This window comes from Capra hircus, chromosome 2 (assembly GCF_001704415.2).
Source record: "Capra hircus breed San Clemente chromosome 2, ASM170441v1, whole genome shotgun sequence".
Lineage (NCBI taxonomy): Eukaryota > Metazoa > Chordata > Mammalia > Artiodactyla > Bovidae > Capra > Capra hircus.
The window spans coordinates 15,317,117-15,336,718 of record NC_030809.1 but is presented as its reverse complement, the minus strand read 5'-3'; the positions used below and the strand labels follow the sequence as shown (position 1 = coordinate 15,336,718).

The 19,602-nt window shown below is 49.3% G+C and overlaps 1 protein-coding gene across 3 annotated transcripts in view; it reads right to left on the bottom strand.

Moving 5' to 3' along the window:
- ZNF362 (zinc finger protein 362) overlaps nucleotides 3,949-19,602 on the bottom strand; it is a 40,052-nt gene continuing 24,398 nt past the window's right edge. For all 3 annotated transcript variants that reach the window (XM_018058099.1, XM_018058107.1, XM_018058101.1), the window contains 3 exons: nucleotides 9,249-9,327; nucleotides 8,989-9,147; nucleotides 3,949-5,794 (listed from right to left, as the gene is read on the bottom strand). In XM_018058099.1, the coding sequence (XP_017913588.1) occupies nucleotides 5,678-5,794; nucleotides 8,989-9,147; nucleotides 9,249-9,327 (355 nt within the window). In that variant the 3' untranslated portion in view covers nucleotides 3,949-5,677. The remainder of the gene's footprint in view (nucleotides 5,795-8,988; nucleotides 9,148-9,248; nucleotides 9,328-19,602) is intronic.

Here is a 19,602-nt window from a genome sequence, read left to right as displayed (position 1 = left end):
AGAGCTTCCAGGTGAGCCAGTGAAAATCAGACTCCCAGTCCCCCTCGTGTCACTGCTACATGCAAAATCTGCACCTGTCCAGCCATCCCTAGTGCGATGCCAGCTCAGATGTCCTAATTCCCAAACTTTGACAGCCCTCTGTGTTATGCACCTCATTGAGCCGACCAGCCTGCCTAACGAGGTGCATAACACTCTGTAATCAGAGTTCACTGATCATAAAGGACATAGATTCATCAAGGATACATCAAATAATAACAACAATTACATTTATTGGGTACTTACTGTGTGCCAGGCACAGTTCTAAGCCTAATATCTATTGATTCATTCAATTTGCATATCCATCCTATAAATTACTATTATTTTCCTCATATTACCCATGAGAAAATCGGGCACAGGGAGGTTAACTAACTTACCTGCTGCTACACCATTCCATTCAGTTCAGTTGCTCAGTCGTGTTTGACTCTTTGCGACCCCATGAATCACAGCACGCCAGGCCTCCCTGTCCATCACCAACTCCTGGAGTTTACCCAAACTCATGTGCATCAAGTCAGTGATGCCATCCAGCCATCTCATCCTCTGTCATCCCCCTTCTCCTCCTGCCCCCAATCCTTTCCAGCATCAGGGTTTTTTCCAATGAGTCAACTCTTCGCATGAGGTGGCCAAAGTATTGGAGTTTCAGCCTCAGCATCAGTCCTTCCAATGAACACCCAGGACTGGTCTCCTTTAGGATGGACTGGTTGGATCTCCTTGCAGTCCAAGGGACTCTCAAGAGTCTTCTCCAGCACCACAGTTCAAAACCATCAATTCTTCGGTGCTCAGCTTTCTTTATAGTCCAACTCTCACATCCATACATGACCACTGGAAAAATCATAGCCATGACTAGACGGACCTTTGTTGGCAAAGTAATATCTCTGCTTTTTAATATACTATCTAGGTTGGTCATAACTTTCCTTCCAAGGAGTAAGCATCTTTTAATTTCCTGGCTGCAGAAAATCACCATCTGCAGTGATTTTGGAGCCCCAAAATATAAAGTCTGACACTGTTTCCCCATCTATTTCCCATGAAGTGATGGGACCAGATGCCATGATCTTAGTTTTGTTGAGCTTTAAGTCAACTTTTTCACTCTCCACTTTTACTTTCATCAAGAAGCTTCTTAGTTCCTCCTCACTTTCTGCCATAATGATAGTGTCATCTGCATATCTGAGGTTATTGATATTTCTCCCGGCAATCTTGATTCCAGCTTGTGCTTCTTCCAGCCCAGCGTTTTCTCATGATGTATTCTGCATATAAGTTAAATAAGCAGGGTGACAATATACAGCCTTGACGTACTCCTTTTCCTACTTGGAACTAGTCTGTTGTTCCATATCCAGTTCTAACTGTTGCTTCCTGACCTGCATACAGGTTTCTCAAGAGGCAGGTCAGGTGGTCTGGTATTCCCATCTCTTTCAGAATTTTCCACAGTTTGTTGTGATCCACACAGTCAAAGGCTTTGCCATAGTCGATAAAGCAGAAATAGATGTTTTTCTGGAACTCTCTTGCTTTTTTGATGATCCAGCGGATGTTGGCAGTTTGATCTCTGGTTCCTCTGCCTTTTCTAAAACCAGCTTGAACATCTGGAAGTTCATGGTTCACGTATTGCTGAAGACTGGCTTGGAGAATTTTGAGCATTACTTTACTAGCATGTGAGATGAGGGCAATTGTGCAGTAATTTGAGCATTCTTTGGCATTGCCTTTCTTAGGGACTGGAATGAAAACTGACCTTTTCCAGTCCTGTGGCCACTGCTGAGTTTTCCACATTTGCTGGCATATTGAGTGCAGCACTTTCACAGCATCACCTTCCAGGATTTGAAATAGCTCAACTGGAATTCCATTACCTCCACTACCCTTGTTCGTAGTGATGCTTTCTAAGGCCCACTTGACTTCACGTTCCAGGATGTCTGGCTCTAGGTGAGTGATCACACCACCATGATTATCTGGGTCGTGAAGATCTTTTTTGTACAGTTCTTCTGTGTATTCTTGCCACCTCTTCTTAATATCTTCTGCTTCTATTAGGTCCATACCATTTCTGTCCTTTATTGACCCCATCTTTGCATGAAATGTTCCCTTGGTATCTCTAATTTTCTTGAAGAGATCGCTAGTCTTCCCTATTCAGTTGTTTTCCTCTATTTCCTTGCATTGATCGCTGAGGAAGCCTTTTTTATCTCTCCTTGCTATTCTTTGGAACTCTGCATTCAAATGGGAATATCTTTCAGATGACCATTATATCTACTACTGTGGGCAGGGATCCCTTAGAAGAAATGGAGTAGTTATCATGGTCAACAAAAGAGTCCGAAATGCAATACTTGGATCCAATCTCAAAAACAACAGAATGATCTCTGCTCGTTTCCAAGGCAAACCACTCAATATCATGGTGATCCAAGCCTATACCCCAACCAGTAACACTGAAAAATCTAGAGTTGAATGGTTCTATGAAGACCTACAAGACCTTTTAGAACTAACACCCAAAAAAGATGTCCTTTTCATTATAGGGGACTGGAATGCAAAAGTAGGAAGTCAAGAAACACCTGGTAACAGGCAAATTTGGCCTTGGAATACAGAATGAAGCAGGGCAAAGGCTAACAGAGTTCTGCCAAGAACTGGTCATAGCAAACACCCTCTTCCAACAACACAAGAGAAGACTACACATGGACATCACCAGATTGTCAACACCGAAATCAGACTGATTATATTCTTTGCAGCCAAAGACGGAGAAGCTCTATACAGTCAGCAAAAACAAGACCAGGAGCGGACTGTGGCTCCGATCATGAACTCCTTATTGCCAAATTCAGACTTAAATTGAAGAAAGTGGGGAAAACCACTAGACCATTCAGGTATGACCTGAATCAAATCCCTTATGATTATACAGTAGAAGTGAGAAATAGATTTAAGGGACTAGATTTGATAGACAGAGTGCCTGATGAACTATGGACAGAGGTTCGTGACATTGTAGAGGAGACAGGGATCAAGACCATCCCCGTGGAAAAGAAATGTGAAAAAGCAAAATGGCTGTCTGGGGAGGCCTTACAAATAGCTGTGAAAAGAAGAGAAGCTACACCATTTGCAACTTATACTGAATAAATTCACTGATGTGTGAGCAAGCAGGGAATTAGAGCTAGCCAAAAGATGGAGACAAAGTCAGGGGCTGAGGGTCCACTTGCCCTCCATCTCTTCTGTTTATCTCTGCTTCTCTGCCTCCTTTGTCCTCCTGCTTGTCTCCGGCACAACACAGCCCACCCCACCCCACCCCACCCCTGCCTACATAGGGTTTTCCATATCAGGTGCCCACCAGCTCCTAACTTGTCCCTAACTCACCAAATGGAGATTTCTGATTGGAGAGTCAGCCAGTGGCGTGCTGGTCAACCTTTAGCAACTGACTCTTGGAGGAAAACGAAAGGACAGCCCGAATGAGGATTTACTGGCTTACGTAACAAGTCAGTGCTGGGACTGAGCCAGGTTCAGGACTCCGTGATGTGTCTCCAGCTCTCCTCTTGGCTTTGCTCGGAGTCAGCTTCATCCTGGGACTCCTGCAGCAGCAGCACCCAGCAGCTCGTTTCACAGCCTCCAGCTATCTCAGTGACTGAGGCGACCAAGAAGGCCCCTTCACACACAGCTTCCCCATGGTGGGGTCGGGGTGGGGGGTGTCAATGTTTTGATTGCCTGGGAGGGAAATGCAGGAATTCCCCCAGAGCTTAGCAAGCTGGCCCTGGGAGACAGAAAGTGACTCAACCTTGAGTCACCATCGAGGACTGCACTCCTCGGAGCCCTCGTGGTTCTTGGCTGCAAGTGATGGGCACGAGAAAGGCCATTTCCCTTCCTTCCCAGTTCTGGAGGGGGGCGCGGGGGAGGGGAGAGGAGCGTGGAAAGGTGCCCCCGGCCCCGCCCTCGCACAGAGCACACACACCGCTGCCACCCGGCTGCAGGTACAGTTTATTCTTCACAACAGAGAAATACAAAGAGCAGAGGGTTTGGGATTCCTTTGTTTCTTGCCCCCTTTAGGGTCTTCCCCCATATTTGACCTTTTTCTCCTCCCCACCCCGTTTCTTAAACAGAACGCAAACTTGGTTCCTGAAGCGCACTGGGGGGGGGCACCTGCCCTCACCTCCCTGCCACCACGATGCAGACTGAGAAGCCAGCAGACTGTTTTCTCTTTTTTAATAAGGTAACTAGTTCTAAATACGGTGGCCTGGAGGTCCCATAGAAAAAAGCGAAGGGTGTTAACAGTATGTATAACAGCGTATTTACAGGGTAGTAACATGCGGACGAAAAGCTACAATACTGAGTATCAGACGCAAGTCAAACGAAGGGGTGGGGGCGGGGCGGAGAACCCCGTGGGAAAAGAAACCCCGGGAGACGTTAAACTGGTAAATCAATGGCGAGTTAAGGCTTAAAAAGTGTATAAAAATAACACAGTTAATATTCAAAACGGAACTCCAGATACAGAATATATAGATGAGTTTCTGTCTAGTTTTCTTTTTTTTTTCCCCAGGGGATGTAGAGGGGGCTTCTCCGGGCTCTGTACATAGTTCCTATATACACGGACACGCATGGCTTTCAGATTGGGGTGTGTCTGTGGGGGCTGAGGGCAGGGTCTGCTCCTGGGACCCTCCTCCCCGAGGATCCGATCCTCCCCGAGGATCCCTTCCCTGCCGAGCGGCCTAGGGCCTGGGCTGGGGATCCCCCTCCACGGCAGGGAAGACAAGTAACCCCTCCTTGGGCACTGCCCCAACCGGAGGAAATTCTGCAGAGCGGAGGGGGTCCTTGCCCCAGGCCCACTCCCTCCCCCGCTGCCCACAGTCTGGGATGGTGGGAGAGGTAGCCGATAGGTTTCCTGGCCAGCACTGAGGTAGACTGGGGTGGTCTTCAGGGCAGTGGGGGCACCGGGTCTTACCCAGCCCGCCCCCATCCCATTTCCCTGGGCCTGCGCCCAGCCCAGCCAACCCTGCACCCTTTGGTCCTGCGGACCTCCCGGCCCCTCTTCATCTGTCTCCTGAAGCCCGGGCAGCCCTGGGAGCTGCCACGGCCCTCTGCTCAGTGATGCCCAGGGCGCAGCTCTGGAGGCTCGAGCTGGCAGCCGGCGGGGGGCGAGTGGCTCACTCCAGCTGCCTCCTGCCCCTCCCACCGGGGAGCCCCACTGCGGTCCAGACTCTCAGGCCTGCGCCTTCCCCTCAAGACCCGAGGCCATGGCAAGAGAAGGTCCCACGCTGCCCTCTGGGTCTCTGTGTCCATCTGTCCGGTTCTTTCCATTTCTCGGTCTTAGCAGCACCAACTTCTTGGCCAATAAATATCTTTTTTTTTTTTTTTTGTTATTTTCCAAAACAAACTTAAATCAAAACAAAACAAAACAAAAAAACAGTGAAGCAAGTGAAGGATGGGGGAAGAAAAGGAAAACCCAGCGGAGAGGTTCAAAGTGCTCTGAGATCGTCTTTGGATGCCACCAAAACAGTCCAGAATCTTGCAGTTGGCCTGGCCACCCCCGGAGCTGGACCGGGCAGGGCTTCTGCAGCCCAGGCTTTCTGGAAGGTCAGGAAGGTCGTGAGAGAGCTCGGCTGTTCCTGGAGGGCCCCTGGAGGGAGTCGGGCCGGTGCTGCCTGGGTCTGTGTCTGCCAGTGGGCAGGGCGGGGCGGCGCCTCGGGTCGGCTCAGATGAGGGAAATTCGCACCGGGATGCTGGGGGACTCCGTCCTCTGGGGCGAGTGATGGCTCACCAGGTGCTCCACCACCGTGTGTTTGGACATGTGCTTCATCAGGTAGGTCTCCTGCGGGCAGGGGGTGAGATTCAGAACTTAAAACGAGCTGCTGGCAAGGGCGCAGGGGGAACTGCAGTTCCTATAAGCGGCCGCTGGAGGGCTCCTGGGTAGATGAGCCGGCTAGAGGTGGACAGCCACAGCTTTGCGGGTGCCAGAAGGGCACTGGTATTGGTCGCAGGGTACTGCATTTCTGCCAGTGGTGGGGGCTGGCTCATTTACCAGAGTCGGAGCCCACTGTGTGCTGACTAGAGAGCAGGCAGGCATCAGGCCCGTCCCTCAGCAGTGACCACCTGGAACTCTAGGACCAGGCCATTAACCAATTGGCTGCAGTGGAGTCCTGTCCAGTGGAGCAGATCTGCCCCCATCTGGCCGGTGCTCCCAGTGAGGGTGGAGCAGCAGGCCTCGGGTGACCCTGGCTCTGCCATTTCTCAGCAGTGGAACGTTGGACAAGTCATCTCACCCCTCCAAGCCTCAGTTTCCTCCTCTGCAGGCAGGGATGGGGAAGGAAGGACTTCACAGGGTAGCTATGGTGATGAGGGTAACGCTCTTAGCAAGCAGTAGGGCTGAGGGGACCACTGCTTCCCTAGTCTCTACATTTCATTCTAGGTGGTGATGGGAGCCCCAGCAGAAGCATCCCCCAGCTCTCCCCTCCCTTGGGAAGAACTGGGGCCTGATCTGACTGGTGACTTTAGAAGCATAAACTGGGCAGGCTCGGTTCATCCTTTGAGCACCCCCAGCCTCGGCTGAGTCTGACCTGAGGCACCCAAGACTGGGTGGGTGAGGTGACCCAAGGCTCACCTGCAGACCCACAGGCCCTCACACTAACCTGCCAAGTGGTGCTCTGGTTTCCATCTGCCACGTCTTGAATTCCTACCTCAGTGTGCTCAACATCGGGCAGAGGAAGCCCTCAAATGTGGTGACAAAGTGCTATCAAACACCCCCAAAGGGAAGCAATCAGCAAAATCCAAATGAGGAGACTATTCTTCAGTGAGTAAGTTGCAAAGAAAAGGCAGTTGCAAAGAAAGTTGCAAAGAAAAGGGATCGGGGTGGGGGCAAGGAAGAGTAGTTTAAAAGCTACACTGACCCAGTACAATGTAAGAATTTTATTTGGATCTTGATTAAAAAATAAAATTTATAAATAAATAAAAATATAAATTATGCCATCCATGAGACAAATGAAAATGTGAATACCAGCTGGGTATTTGATGATATTAAGGACTATGGTGAATCATTTTAAGGTTTTATAAAGGTATTGTGGATAAGTTAAAAAAAAAAAGTATGTTTAAAGACACAAAGTGAAAATTTTCAGATGGAACAATATGATGTCAGTTTTATTTCAAAAAACAGGGATATGGTTGAGGAAGGACTGGTTGATGCCAGGTCCTGGGGTCTGATGGCAGTATGCATGCATGCTCCATCGTGTCTGACTCTGCGACTCATAGACTGTAGCCCGCCAGGTTCCTCTGTCTATGGGATTTCCCAGGCAAGAATACTGGAGTGGACTGCCATTTCCTCCTCCAGAGGATCTGCCCCACTCAGGGATCGAACCCGGATCTCCTGTATCTCCTGCATTGGCAGGACTCTTTACCACTGAACCACCTGGGAAGCCCCAGCGGAAACGTGAGGGCTCACTATTCGCAAATGTTTCTTCTATGTATTAGAGTAGCTTAAAAGTCAATCCACTAAAATGTTTTTTCACAAAAGGTAATTATTCTTGTTCTGTGGAGTCCAGTCAGGCCCAGTTCAGGGTGAGGCCTTAGGCCAGGTGAGATCTGACAGCCCCTTTCTCCCAGAGTTCAGATCCCCTCTAAGAACCATGGCTCTGAAGGCTGGTGACCCCTCCTTTAAGGTGCGATCCATGCGCCCCCCTCCAACCAAAGTGAACTTTCAAAATAACCCTCCTGGACAGCCTTCTCCCCATGCGTCCCCACTCCACCTGGGAAAACATGCAAACTTCCTAACAGGGCCCCACAGCCTCGTGTGACCTAATTATTTTTCAGTTTCTGGAACACACCGCGTTGGTTCCACCTAGGGTGTTTGCATTCACTGTCCCCCTGCTTGGAAAGTTCCTCTCCTCTTCTCCTCACCTGGCCAGTTATCCCCCACGCCTTCTTCTAAATGTTACTTCCTCACACACCTACCCCAAACCATCTCCCTTCCCCAACTCCATTTTATCCTTCCTGCAGCTGTCTTTCAAAACATATGTTTCTTTTTTTCCTTTATAGCTGAGGTTCTCAATCAGAGGCAATTTCTCCCCAAGGGACATTTGGCAAAGTCTAGAGGCCTCTTCCAAGAGCGGTTGCTAAGTGGAATGTGGCCAAGGATGTTGCTAAACACCCTATAATGCTCAGGGCAGCACCCCCAGCAAAAACGCCAACATGGGCCGAGGTCGAGAAAGCCTGCTGGAGAGCAGTCACCGTGATCGGTCACTGCATATTCACTTGTGTGGCTACTTGTTTAACGTCTGTCTCCAGCAGTAGACTCCTAACCTGCCTGGGGGCAACAAATATGTCTGTTTGATTCATCCTGATTCCCAAGTGCCTGGCACAAGTGTTCAGAAAACACTGGGTAAATAAATAACTGTGTTAGCTGAGGTCTATCAGGCGCTGACTCTCAGTCAACAGTGCTATGAGTTAAGAACTATTGGCTCCTCCATTTTACAGATGAGGAAACTGAGGCTTGGGGATCACTGGGACATGTGGGGGTCTGTTAACCAGAATATCTGATTAGGCCAAAGGACACACATGAGTGACTCACCTGGACTCCCTCTCCTGGGTCTGAAAGGCCGTTGTTCAGGGAAATTCCCACCAGAGGACAGGGGATTGGCACCTTTCTGGCCCTGTTTAGACCTTTCCTGGGCCAGGTCACTATGCCCCCTTGTGGCCATGACAGGGGTTGCAGCTTCCCCAGTGGGGAAAAGGCCCACTTCCTTCCCTGGCCCTGGGAAGCAGGGTGACAGCCCCCGTCCACCACCACTGCCTGGAGGAAACCACACCTCTGGCACCCAGGCTAAAGGCTGCCTGAGGGGAGCTTAGCCTGAGGCAGCCAAAAACAGAACGGGGAAGTGGATGGCCGAGCTCTGACATCCACTGTGATCTTACCCTCTTCCAGGGCCTCAGTTTCCTCATCTGGAAAATGGGAGCATCAGTACAGGGCTGAGGGGGCTGGGGTGAGGGAGAGGCTCCCAGGGGCCTGGCACTCACCGAGGTGTAGGCACGCCCGCACATGCTGCAGCAGTAGGCCTTGGCGTGCTTGATGGCGTGGGCCGAGAGGTGGATCTGCAGGGAGGCCGAGTCCGAGTAGGCCCGGTAGCAGTTGGGACACTTGTAGGGCTTGTCCTTGTTGTGCTGGCGCTGGTGAGACTGTGGGGAGCACAGCGGGGGTCAGGAGGCAGCTGAGCTCCCCTGGAGAGGGTGGAGGGAGCCGTGCACCTAGCAGGCAGAGTGGGCAGGCAGGCACTCACCTGGAGGTTGGAGAGCTGAGTGAAAGCCTTTTCGCAGCCAGGATGTGGGCACTTGTAGGGTCTGTCGCCTGTGTGGATTCTGCAATGGGGAGCCCAGTAAGGTGGAGTCCCTGGCAGGTCCCCCAGGCCAGCTCCAGCCCCCAAGCCCTTGGCTGGCCTGCCCCACACCTCTGGCCCCTAAGCCTCCAGGCTCCCAGCTCCACACACTTTCCCCCCACCCCAAGTGAGCCCCAGACAAGAGCTGGGACTTCAAAGATCAGCCCTGTCCTTTCTTCTCCAGCTTCCCACTGCCGGTCTGTGACCAGAGCCTCCAGGCTCCTCACAGGGCCCTACTAAACCCAGCCCTCCACCAGCACCCACTCAGGCCTCGCAATCATCGTGGCAGGCTTGCTTTGACTGCATTCTGCCCCTCTTCTAAAAAAGTCAACTGCAGACCAACCCACTGAAAAGAACAGATTCACAGCTTTGCCAGGATCTCTCCTGCCTGCCTGCCTCTCTCAGGAGACAACTCCCCAATTGGCCCCCAGTTTCTTTGTCCTGCCCACCCGCCCCCCCATATGGCTATATGGTCACCCCAGCTACTGAGAGACTTCAGGGCAGGGTGGCCCTGAAGGTCAGCCCCTCTGTGCCCTTCCTGTGAGCCCCTTTCTGTTCTCATCCTGGCTCCACCATTTACTAGCCGGGTGACCGTGGTCAAATCACTGAGCCTCGGTTTCCTCAACTGCAAAAAGGGTATAAAAATGCAGTCATCCACCTCACTGGGCTTTGTGAAGGTTACATTAGATAATATGCAAAGGGGCTTAGCCAAATATCAGCACAAAGTCAGCACTCCATCACCACTTACCATTATTATTATTATTCATTCACTTAACAATTACTATGTCGGGCACCTGTGTGCCAGGAACCACCCTGGGTGCTCAAAACATATAAGTGAACAAAACAGACAAACTCACTGCAAGCATGAAATAGGTAAAGCATGTGTAGAAGGTAATAAGTGCTCTGAGAAGAAAGCGGATGAGTGGGGTCATGTCAGAGGTGTAATCTTAAATAGGGTGATGGGGGTCCTCACTGAGGAGACTTGGGAGCAGTGACTTCAAGGCTGATGGCTGCGCTTTCTGATGGCTGTTGCTGCTTGCACTTGCCCAGCAGCCAGGTGAGGATGGAGGGGGACTGGGATCTAGTGCAAAACTGGGGCTCAGGAGCGTGGCGCACACACAGGGATGGGAGGCCCTCCCTGCTCTCCTAGGCTTGGCCTCAGTCATCTGCTCCGCAAATCTTGTGCCAAGCAGGTGGGCAACGAAACGCAGGTTAGACGTGGACCTCTTTTGCCTAAGTTGCCAACAAGCATTAGATGAGAGGGGGAAATCCAGCTCTGACCATGTGGTCCACCTCCTTCCCAAAAGCCCCAACCCCTTGATTTGTTCTGCCCATCAACAGATTCATCAAACAACTAAGGTCCCTCTGGCCAGGCCCTGTGCTGACCAGGCAGGAATAAGGAACACTCCCTGCCATCAGTAAGCCCATGACCTTGACTGCCCACTATGAACAGTGAGTCCAGATTCCCTAGAGTGCCAGTCAAGGCCCTTCACCTGCGGTCGGCCTCACCTCTCTGCTCCTGCACCCTGTGTCCTGGCAGGAGGACCACTTCTCATCTGCAACCATGTCTGATGGATGCTTCTGCTCGCCCCCTATGCCTTGGCTGCATCCTCAGCACGTGACTGCCCCCTCCTCTGTTTTCTCTACTAGACAGGGAGCCCCAAGGGCAGGGACACCGCATCTCAGGCTGCGTGGAGACAGGCCAGGTGGAGCTGGGCTGCAGTTCTGAGGACCTCTATTCTACCTGCACATTTAGGGGTGTCACATGTTTGGGGACATCACCCCAGCCTGCTGCACCCCGTCTCTACAAGGGGAGCACCTTAACCGTCACCTGGACCAGTTGCACCTGCTGCCAGAACCCTTCCATTTCATCCTATCCTTGTCCCCCCCAGGGCTTTGGAACTCGGTCAGCTAGGGGTCAGGTGGCAGAGGGGACCAAGGCACCCCAGGATGTAGGCTGACTTTGTTTTAAACCCCACAGTGCCCACCCCAAAGTCCTTGCCTCCCACTGCTGCCCAGGTCATGCCTCTTCCCCACGCCAAGGCTCCAGCCCTGCCGCCTCCTTTCCACCCCACCCCGAACATTTCAGGTCCCTTCCTACCTTCGTCTTGTATCCAGACTGCTCCTCTTCTAGGCACACTCTTCCCCCAGCTCACACCTGGCTAGAACCTAGACTCTAGGTCTCAGTATAAAAGCCCCTTGATGGGGGAAGCTTTTCCTGGCCCCCCAGACTAGGCCTGGCCCCTGCACCTACCCCTGAACAGAAGTCTGTGTGTGGGCACATGCTTTGTCAATGTCTAGTCACCAACACTGGCTGCCTCCCTCCTCGAGAGCAAGAATGCTCTTGGTCTCTTCACCATCATCCCAGGGCCTGGCACAGGAAGGGCCTCATAGGAAGGTGAGTTCTTTCCTCCTGAAGTCAGTCAGTGACAGCAGTACTACGCTTCACATCATCACCACCACCTACTCCTCAGGGGTATCTCATAAGTGTGTGTTGACTGACTGACTGATGGTTCTCCAGGGACATCAGGTCCTTGCTTCGGATCTTGCTCCTCTGGCCTCCACCCCCCGTGCCTCAGCTGCCTAGCCTCCTTCCTAGACTCTCAGTCTCAGCCTCTCCTCTCCTGACCTCCACCACAGCAGCAGCATGGGATCCGACCTTGTCACAGCCCTGCTTCACACCCCCTACATTACCCCCTTTTCTGGGACAGAATCCAAATCCCCAGCCCCCCACCAGCCTCTGAGCCTTTGCTCATGCCATTCCCCTAGTTGGGAACACCATTTCCGTCTCTCACTAGAAAGGGCTATGGACCCTTCCACACCCAACCCAGATGATCCTCCCCAACCTCCATCACATATTTCCCGCTTTCATGGGATTTTTCACATCCATCGGCCTCCCAGGTCGTGGTAGGAGTTCCTTTGGCCCAGAGCCTGCCTCTGGCCACTGATCTCTCGTTATGCATGGCACTCAGCACTGGGCTGGCTCAGAAGGGCTTCAAGGAGCCACGGTTCCCCTGATAACTGGCCCCCAAGCTCTTCAGCCTCTGAAATTCAAGTCAGGGCCATGTCCTCAATTCCGAAATGAGTCATCTCTTTGTAGGGCATCTTCCCACTAGGGGAGCACTGGCCCCGACTCCCAGCATCTGTAGTGATGTGGGGAGCTCGCCACCGACTCCAGGCATGGGTAGTGCAGGGAGGCAGAGCTGAAATCAGTGCCTCTGGGCTGCTCCTTCACCCCACTAACCACCCCCAGAAGACTCGCCTTGCTCTCCTACCTGGACCTCACCACACCTTCTTCTGCAACCTGACTTCCCAACCCCACCCCCCACGCAGCCCCACCAAGCCACAGGCTGCTCCTTGGCACTCTGGCTCGCATCTCACTTCTGCCTCCTCTTAGCGGGGTGGCCTTGGGCAAGTGACTTTGCCTCCCTGAGCTCCAATTTCCTCACCTCTAAAATGGGGATAACAATAAGGATTGTAGGGACTTTCCCGGTGGTCCAGTGGTTAAGAATCTCCCTTTCAATGCAAGGGATTCAGGTTCAATCCCTGGTCTGGGAACTAAGATCCCACGAGGCAACTAAGCCCGCGTGCCACAGCTACTGAGCCTGTACTGCTGCTGCTGCTAAGTCACTTCAGTCGTGTCCGACTCTGTGCAACCCCGTAGACGGCAGCCCACCACTCTCCCCCGTCCCTGGGATTCTCCAGGCAAGAACACTGGAGTGGGTTGCCATTTCCTTCTCCAATGCAGGAAAGTGAAAGTGAGGTCGCCTGTGCTCCCCACGAAAGACCCCGCTTGCCACAACTAAGACTTGATGTACCCCAAAATAATTTAAAAAAAATTTTAAGTATGGATTGTTAAGGACTGTAACTTACAGAAAGGGTGTTCCTAAGACATTTTCACAACGTTAGCTTTTAATACACTCACGTCTCTTTTAAGATAATTTATGAAAAACAAAGGGGGCATTTATTTTATGTTTAAGAAGAATTATCGAGAAGTCATTAGTTCCCGTTTATCCTCTATCCTCCAGGTAAGAAACGGCATGTTACATTGAGTGGCTTCAGTCCCACTGTGTTTTGTAACTAAAACAATGATAGATACAGTAAAACTGGACCTCCCTTGAGATGGTTCTCTCTCCGTGGCACTTTTCAGATTCATTATCTTATTGAGAAATAGGTTCATACTGTGTAAGGACTTTATGGATACCCTGTATGGACTTTACGGATACCTTGTATATATGCAAAGTAGGTATAAGGCATACCTTGTATGCTCTGACAAGGAGCAGTTGCTGCTAGGATGTCACTATCATCACACTTGAGAAACCAACCCTGCCACAATTAGCATCACACATGTACACAACATCACAAAGCCAGGAGAAGGGAAACAGAGGCAAAGCCCGCTCCACAGCCTGAGTAAACGGGCGCAACCAGAGTCACTGTCTCGCAGATGTTACCCGAACAGGTGAAACATCGAGCCCCTTCTCAGACCTCACAGACTAACCCCCTCGTGAAACAAGGTTACCCCTGATTTCTGCGTCGTGGCATCTACAGCTGTGTTACCTACAGACGTGTTACCTCATCTACAGAAACACAAGACATCTGCTGTGTCTCGACCATGAATAGACTCACTACAAATTCCTGTTCATTTGCTCCTTAAAGACACGTGGTGTTTATAACTTACAGGGCTGACCCTTCCGAAGCCTGGATTTCTGCAAACACTTTGCGAGTCACCTTTCTCGTCTTGTGCCTTCCTCTCACAGAGGGAGGTCCCACCGAGACACTCAGAGCTGCCAAGCCACTCAAACTACACGAGCCCCCACGTGCTTCCAGGCACAGCTCTCTCAACTCCCCGGGGGTCCGGCTCAACCTGCTTCTAGCTCCGCCTTTATTACGTGCCCAGAGCTGGTTCTGTTTTGACATGACCTTCTTTTACCCCCCTCATTGCTGGCACAATGTTAGGAAGATGGATTTGATTATACGCCTTGACTGTCTGGTTCTCGATCCAGGGGCAAAAAACAGGAGTCTCTGTGGAATAGTGGAAAACAAGAAACCTGGAATCTGGTTGCTTCCTTATGTTTGGCTTTTTTGGGTTTGTTTATCTAAAGGATTCTGGGACTTGCGGGCACTGGGGACACCCACCTCTTTGTCACTGGGTTAGGACACATTGGTTTAATTACATACACCACTGCGTAATGACTAATAATTTGTCTCTAAATGTTGATAGGACCCTCTTTTGTTGCTCGTTTAGTTTCCAACCACTATGAACTCAAATCACTCGGGGAAAAAAAGAGGAGAAAAGAACTGTGCCCTCAAGAACAGAGAGCAATCCCTGAACAAGGAACATTCTGACAAAATACTTTCCCCTCAAGGGACTGTGAATTTTTTGTTTGGTCACGGCCTTAAATACTATTTTCAAACAAACAGCTATTTCTGAAAACACTAGGACTCTAATTATCACTTGCTCCCGGGTTTATTTCCTACCAGACTGACGCTCCGACCCTGCCTCCTCTGCCAGCTTTCTCAAATCCAGGCCCCCAGTTCAGAATAATAAATTATCAAGGTAGCCTTCACACCCAGACGCTCTTGGGAGTTTCCAGCTGGCCACTGGGCAACACCAAAGATTTGCTCCCCAGCTTTACAAATGCTCCCAATGCGGGCACGTTTTGTACTCTCCGCATTTTATTAATTAGCCAAACACTAGAGTACCAGTGGTCCATGAAGTTTGTAGCATGAGAAAGTTGGCAAATCAAAAGAAAAGAAGCTCAATCTCCCTGAGTTAATTTTATGCGTGTATATATGTAATTACATATAATTTATATAAATATAATATATAGTAATATAATATGTAATATATAATCACATGTAATATAAATATATATATTTGTGTACTTTTTAAGATGGAGAAAAAAAACCCAACAATTTATTTTCATGTACAGAGACCAGCACGAGAAGTGTCCACAGAGTAATGTCTTTGAAAAGACTTTTCTCCTAGATTTAACTACTTATTGGTGCCAGTCATAACACATGCTTTATGACAGTGATCCCCAACCTTTTTGGCACAGTGACCAGTTTTGCAGAAGACAATTTTTTCACAGAGGGGCAGGGCGGTAGTTTCAGTATGATTCAATCCCATTATATTTACTGTGCACTTTATTTCTATTATTATTACATAATCTATAATAAAATGATATATGGGGCATAATATATATGATGACATATAATGAAATAATTATTCAACGCACCATTATGCGGAATCAGGTCATCAGGCATTAGATTCCCATAAGGAGCACACAGACTAGATCCCTCACAGGCACAGCTCACAGCAGAGTTCCAACTTCTATACGAATCTAATGCTGCCACTGACCTGACAGGGGGTGGAGCTCAGGTGGTAATGCAAGCAATGGGGAGTGACTGTAAATACAGGTGAAGCTTTGCTCGCTTGCTCACTGCTCGCCTCCTGCTATGCAGCCCAGTTCCTCGCAGGCCATGGGCTGCTATTGGTCCACGGCCTGAGGGCTGGGGGCCCCTGTTTTATGAGATCAATTAAAAGATCACGATGATGAGTCAGTGCCTTTGCTGCCTATAATACGCTCTGTGGGAATGTGAGCTGGTACAGCCACGATGGAGAATAGCAAGGAGGTTCCTTAAAAAACTAAAAATAGAGCTACCATATGACCCTGCAATCCCATGCCTGGGCATCTATCTGGAGGAAAACATGATCCAAAAGGATACACGCACCCCAGTGTTCACTGCAGCACTGTTCACAAGAGCCAAGACGTGGAAGCAACCTAGATGTCCATTGACAGATGAATGCATAAAGAAGTTGTGGTACATATACACAATGGAATATTACTCAGCCATTCAAAAGAACGAAATAATGCCATCTGCAGCAACATGGATGGATGCAGACATTGTCATACTGAGTGAACTAAAGTCACACAGAGGAGAAATATCGTTATGACATCCCTTATATGTGGAATCTACAAGGAAAGGAGAAAAATGAACTTACTTAAAAATAGGATAAGGCTCACACTTAAGAGAATGAATTTATGATTGTCAGTGGGAAGAACGGGGGAAAGGGATAATTAGGGGGTTTGGGATAGACATGTGCACACTGCTATACTTAAAATGGATAACCAACAAGGACCTACTGTATAGCACAGGGCACTCTGCTCAATGTCACGTGGCAGCCTGGATGGCAGGGGAGTTTGGGGGAGAATGGATACATGTATATGTATGGCTGAGTCCCTTCCCTGTTTACCTGAAACTATCACAACATTGGTAATCAGCTATACCCCAATACAAAGTAAAAAGTTTAAAAAAATTTGCTCTGAATCTGAACAACTGATTATACATCACACCTGAACAGAGGACCCCACTCTCCTCCATTCTGATTTTGTTGATTATATGATGAATAGACCAGAGTCATTCAATCTTAGCAACACATCTGGCTCTCTGCCTCACACGTGCGTAAAGCCCTGTGCTTCAGGTCAGAGCTTGAGCCTTCTGAAAGTAACATCAGGAGTGCATGGCCTCAGGAGAGGACTGGGCCAGTGCACTGGCTCTTTACACTTTGGGAAGAGACCCAGGGCACAGGCTTCCAAGATGCCCCATCACCACGACCTACACTGCCTGAGGCCAAGACAGCCAGGATCCAAGTCCTTAGTCCAGAAGGAGATGACTTTGCAAAGCAGACTAACTCCCCAAGATCAGGGAACAAGAATTATGACCTGGGGCTGGATAAAAGTGATTTAACTGCAGTAAATACTCTATCTTCTAACAGAAATAGCTGCTAAGTCATGTCCAACTCTTGCGACTCCGTGGACTGTAGCCCGCCAGGCTCCTCTGTCCATGGGATTTCCCAGGCAAGAGTACTGGAGTGGGTTGCCATTTCCTCCTCCAGGGGATCTTCCTGACCCATGGGTCGACCCCAGGTCACCTGCATTGCAGGCAGATTGTTTACCAACTGAGCCATCACCAATATATGAGAAAGCCCCCTTTTCTTTCCTTTGATCTACCACTATTATTCAATTTAGGGGGCTATATTTGAACAAACTGGACTAGAATATTCCTTAAATGGTTCCTTGCTCCAGTTAGCCCTGCAGAATCGCAGAGGATAGGGTGCAGGGGGACTATACAAATTTAACATAGATATAAACTGATGAAATATCAAGGAAATTTTAAAATGATAGTTCTATTGAAAAGACATGTAATTGGCCGTGTCTACAAATCTACCCAGAATGATTGCTAAAAAATACTCAAAGTGCCTTTACTGAGACTTTTCCTTCGTAGAACCATTCGTTTCTCTAAACAGGTTCACTAAGAAGCTGTCCTCCTTCCTAATGGGATATAATTGGGTAAATCAAATTTGTAACCATGACCATGCCAGAAATGTCACATTTAAAGACAAATTTCGTTTAATTAGGTATGACGGCATGATAGCAAGAAACAAGGCCTGTACTTCGTAAGTGGGAATACAGCCTCCCCAGGCTTCCAGGAAACTGGACTGAATCTACTCCATGGCTTGTGGAATCCTTGCCTTTAAGGTTATGAGCAAAGTCATTCCTGCCAGCCCAGAAACACTGACAAACTAGGGATTCTCCCAACAGATGGTAACTTTCCCATTACAGGCTGTATGGGCACAACCTGACAAGAGGTGAAATGTGATGGTTCTAGGTTCCTAATCTTCTGTAGGAACTTAGATAGATCTTCGATTAGATAACATGGTAAGAAAAATCTTTTCACACATACACAGACTAAACTTATAGCCTGGGGCCTTAGAAAATCTCCTGACAGAAGTTAACTCTCAAACCTTGGGGGGGTCACATGCTCTACTTTTAATAACCAAACAAGCAGAGGGACTTTGTTTATTGATCAGCACTTCACTGGGCTTTCCAGGTGGTATCAGTGATAAAGAACCTGCCTGCCAATGCAGGAGACATTAAGAGATGCAGGGTCCAGATCCCTGGGTCAGGAAGATCCTCTGGAGGAGGGCATGGCACGGACAGAGGCAGGCTACAGCCCATAGCATTGCAGAGAATCAAACTGCAGCGACTTGGCATGCGTGCATATCCATAAAGCTAGCCAAACTTCAAAAAGTAAAATCATGACAAAATCAGAAAGTTTCTGAAACTAATCTTCGTGGTCAAATCCATGCCTTAGGAGGCATGGGGATGAGAAAAGCAGACTGATGCCATCTTGAGGTCATCCTGTTATTTGTTCCTTACCATCAAACCTACTCATCATGCCTCAAAGTCAGAGAAACAGATATAACATCTTGCACCCTGGGACAAAGCATACAAAGACAATGGACAGAAATGGATAAATTACAACAACAAAACCAAACCTCAGGTCCCTCTGTCTAGTCTTAGCGCCCAAAAGACAGCAACCCCTGAGCACTTTCTGTGAGTTACAAATTCCGCAGCAGAAACTATTTTATCCTGACTTTCGTAATGCTGATATTGGCAGACAGCCGTGCTTATAGATACAAGAACCATCATGCGAGAAAACTGCTGGGCTTCTTTCCCTCTGAAGAGATGAACTATAATTTGGTAACCTTTAGTTTATTTCTTTAAATACTATGGTGTTTTTATTTGGCGAGCCAGTCTGATGCCTGTATTCCCCTGCAAAAACTTTTTTCCCTTAAAGCACGTCTATCTCTGAATCTCCCTTTCGCACATTCAACTAGACTGTACACCCTAAGAGGGCAGGACTCTGTCTCTGTTTTGTCCACTGCTGTATTCCCAGCACCGAGGGGCATCCTTGCTCGTGGCGGGGGCTGTGTAAATATTCGTTAAAGGGATGAATCACATGCCCTGGAAAAGTCAGTTCTATTTATTCCACAAATATTAAATAAATGCTTCAATGCTTATTATGTGCCACCCACTGGGGGTGTGGAAATGGAGGAGACTGGGCCCTCACCTTCGAGAATCCCCAATATATTGGGGGTGGTGGGTAAATAACCAGGCAAGTCGAAGACAGTCTACCACTGCTTGGATGGGGAAGCCCAAGGGCTATGGAACTAGCACAGGGGGCCAGGGAGGGCTTCCTGGAGGAGGTTTTACTGAGAGATGGACAAGAGAGGGCCAGAAAAACAAGGGAAAGGAGGGGGATGGTGTGTCAGGTAAAGGACATAACACATGCGAAGACCTACAGACGACAAATGGTGGGAAGGGCAAGCAGTGAGAGCTGAGGCCAGGGAGCACCAAAGAGGCTGTATCACAGAAGGCCTTGTACGCCAAGCAAAGGAGTCTGGGGAAGG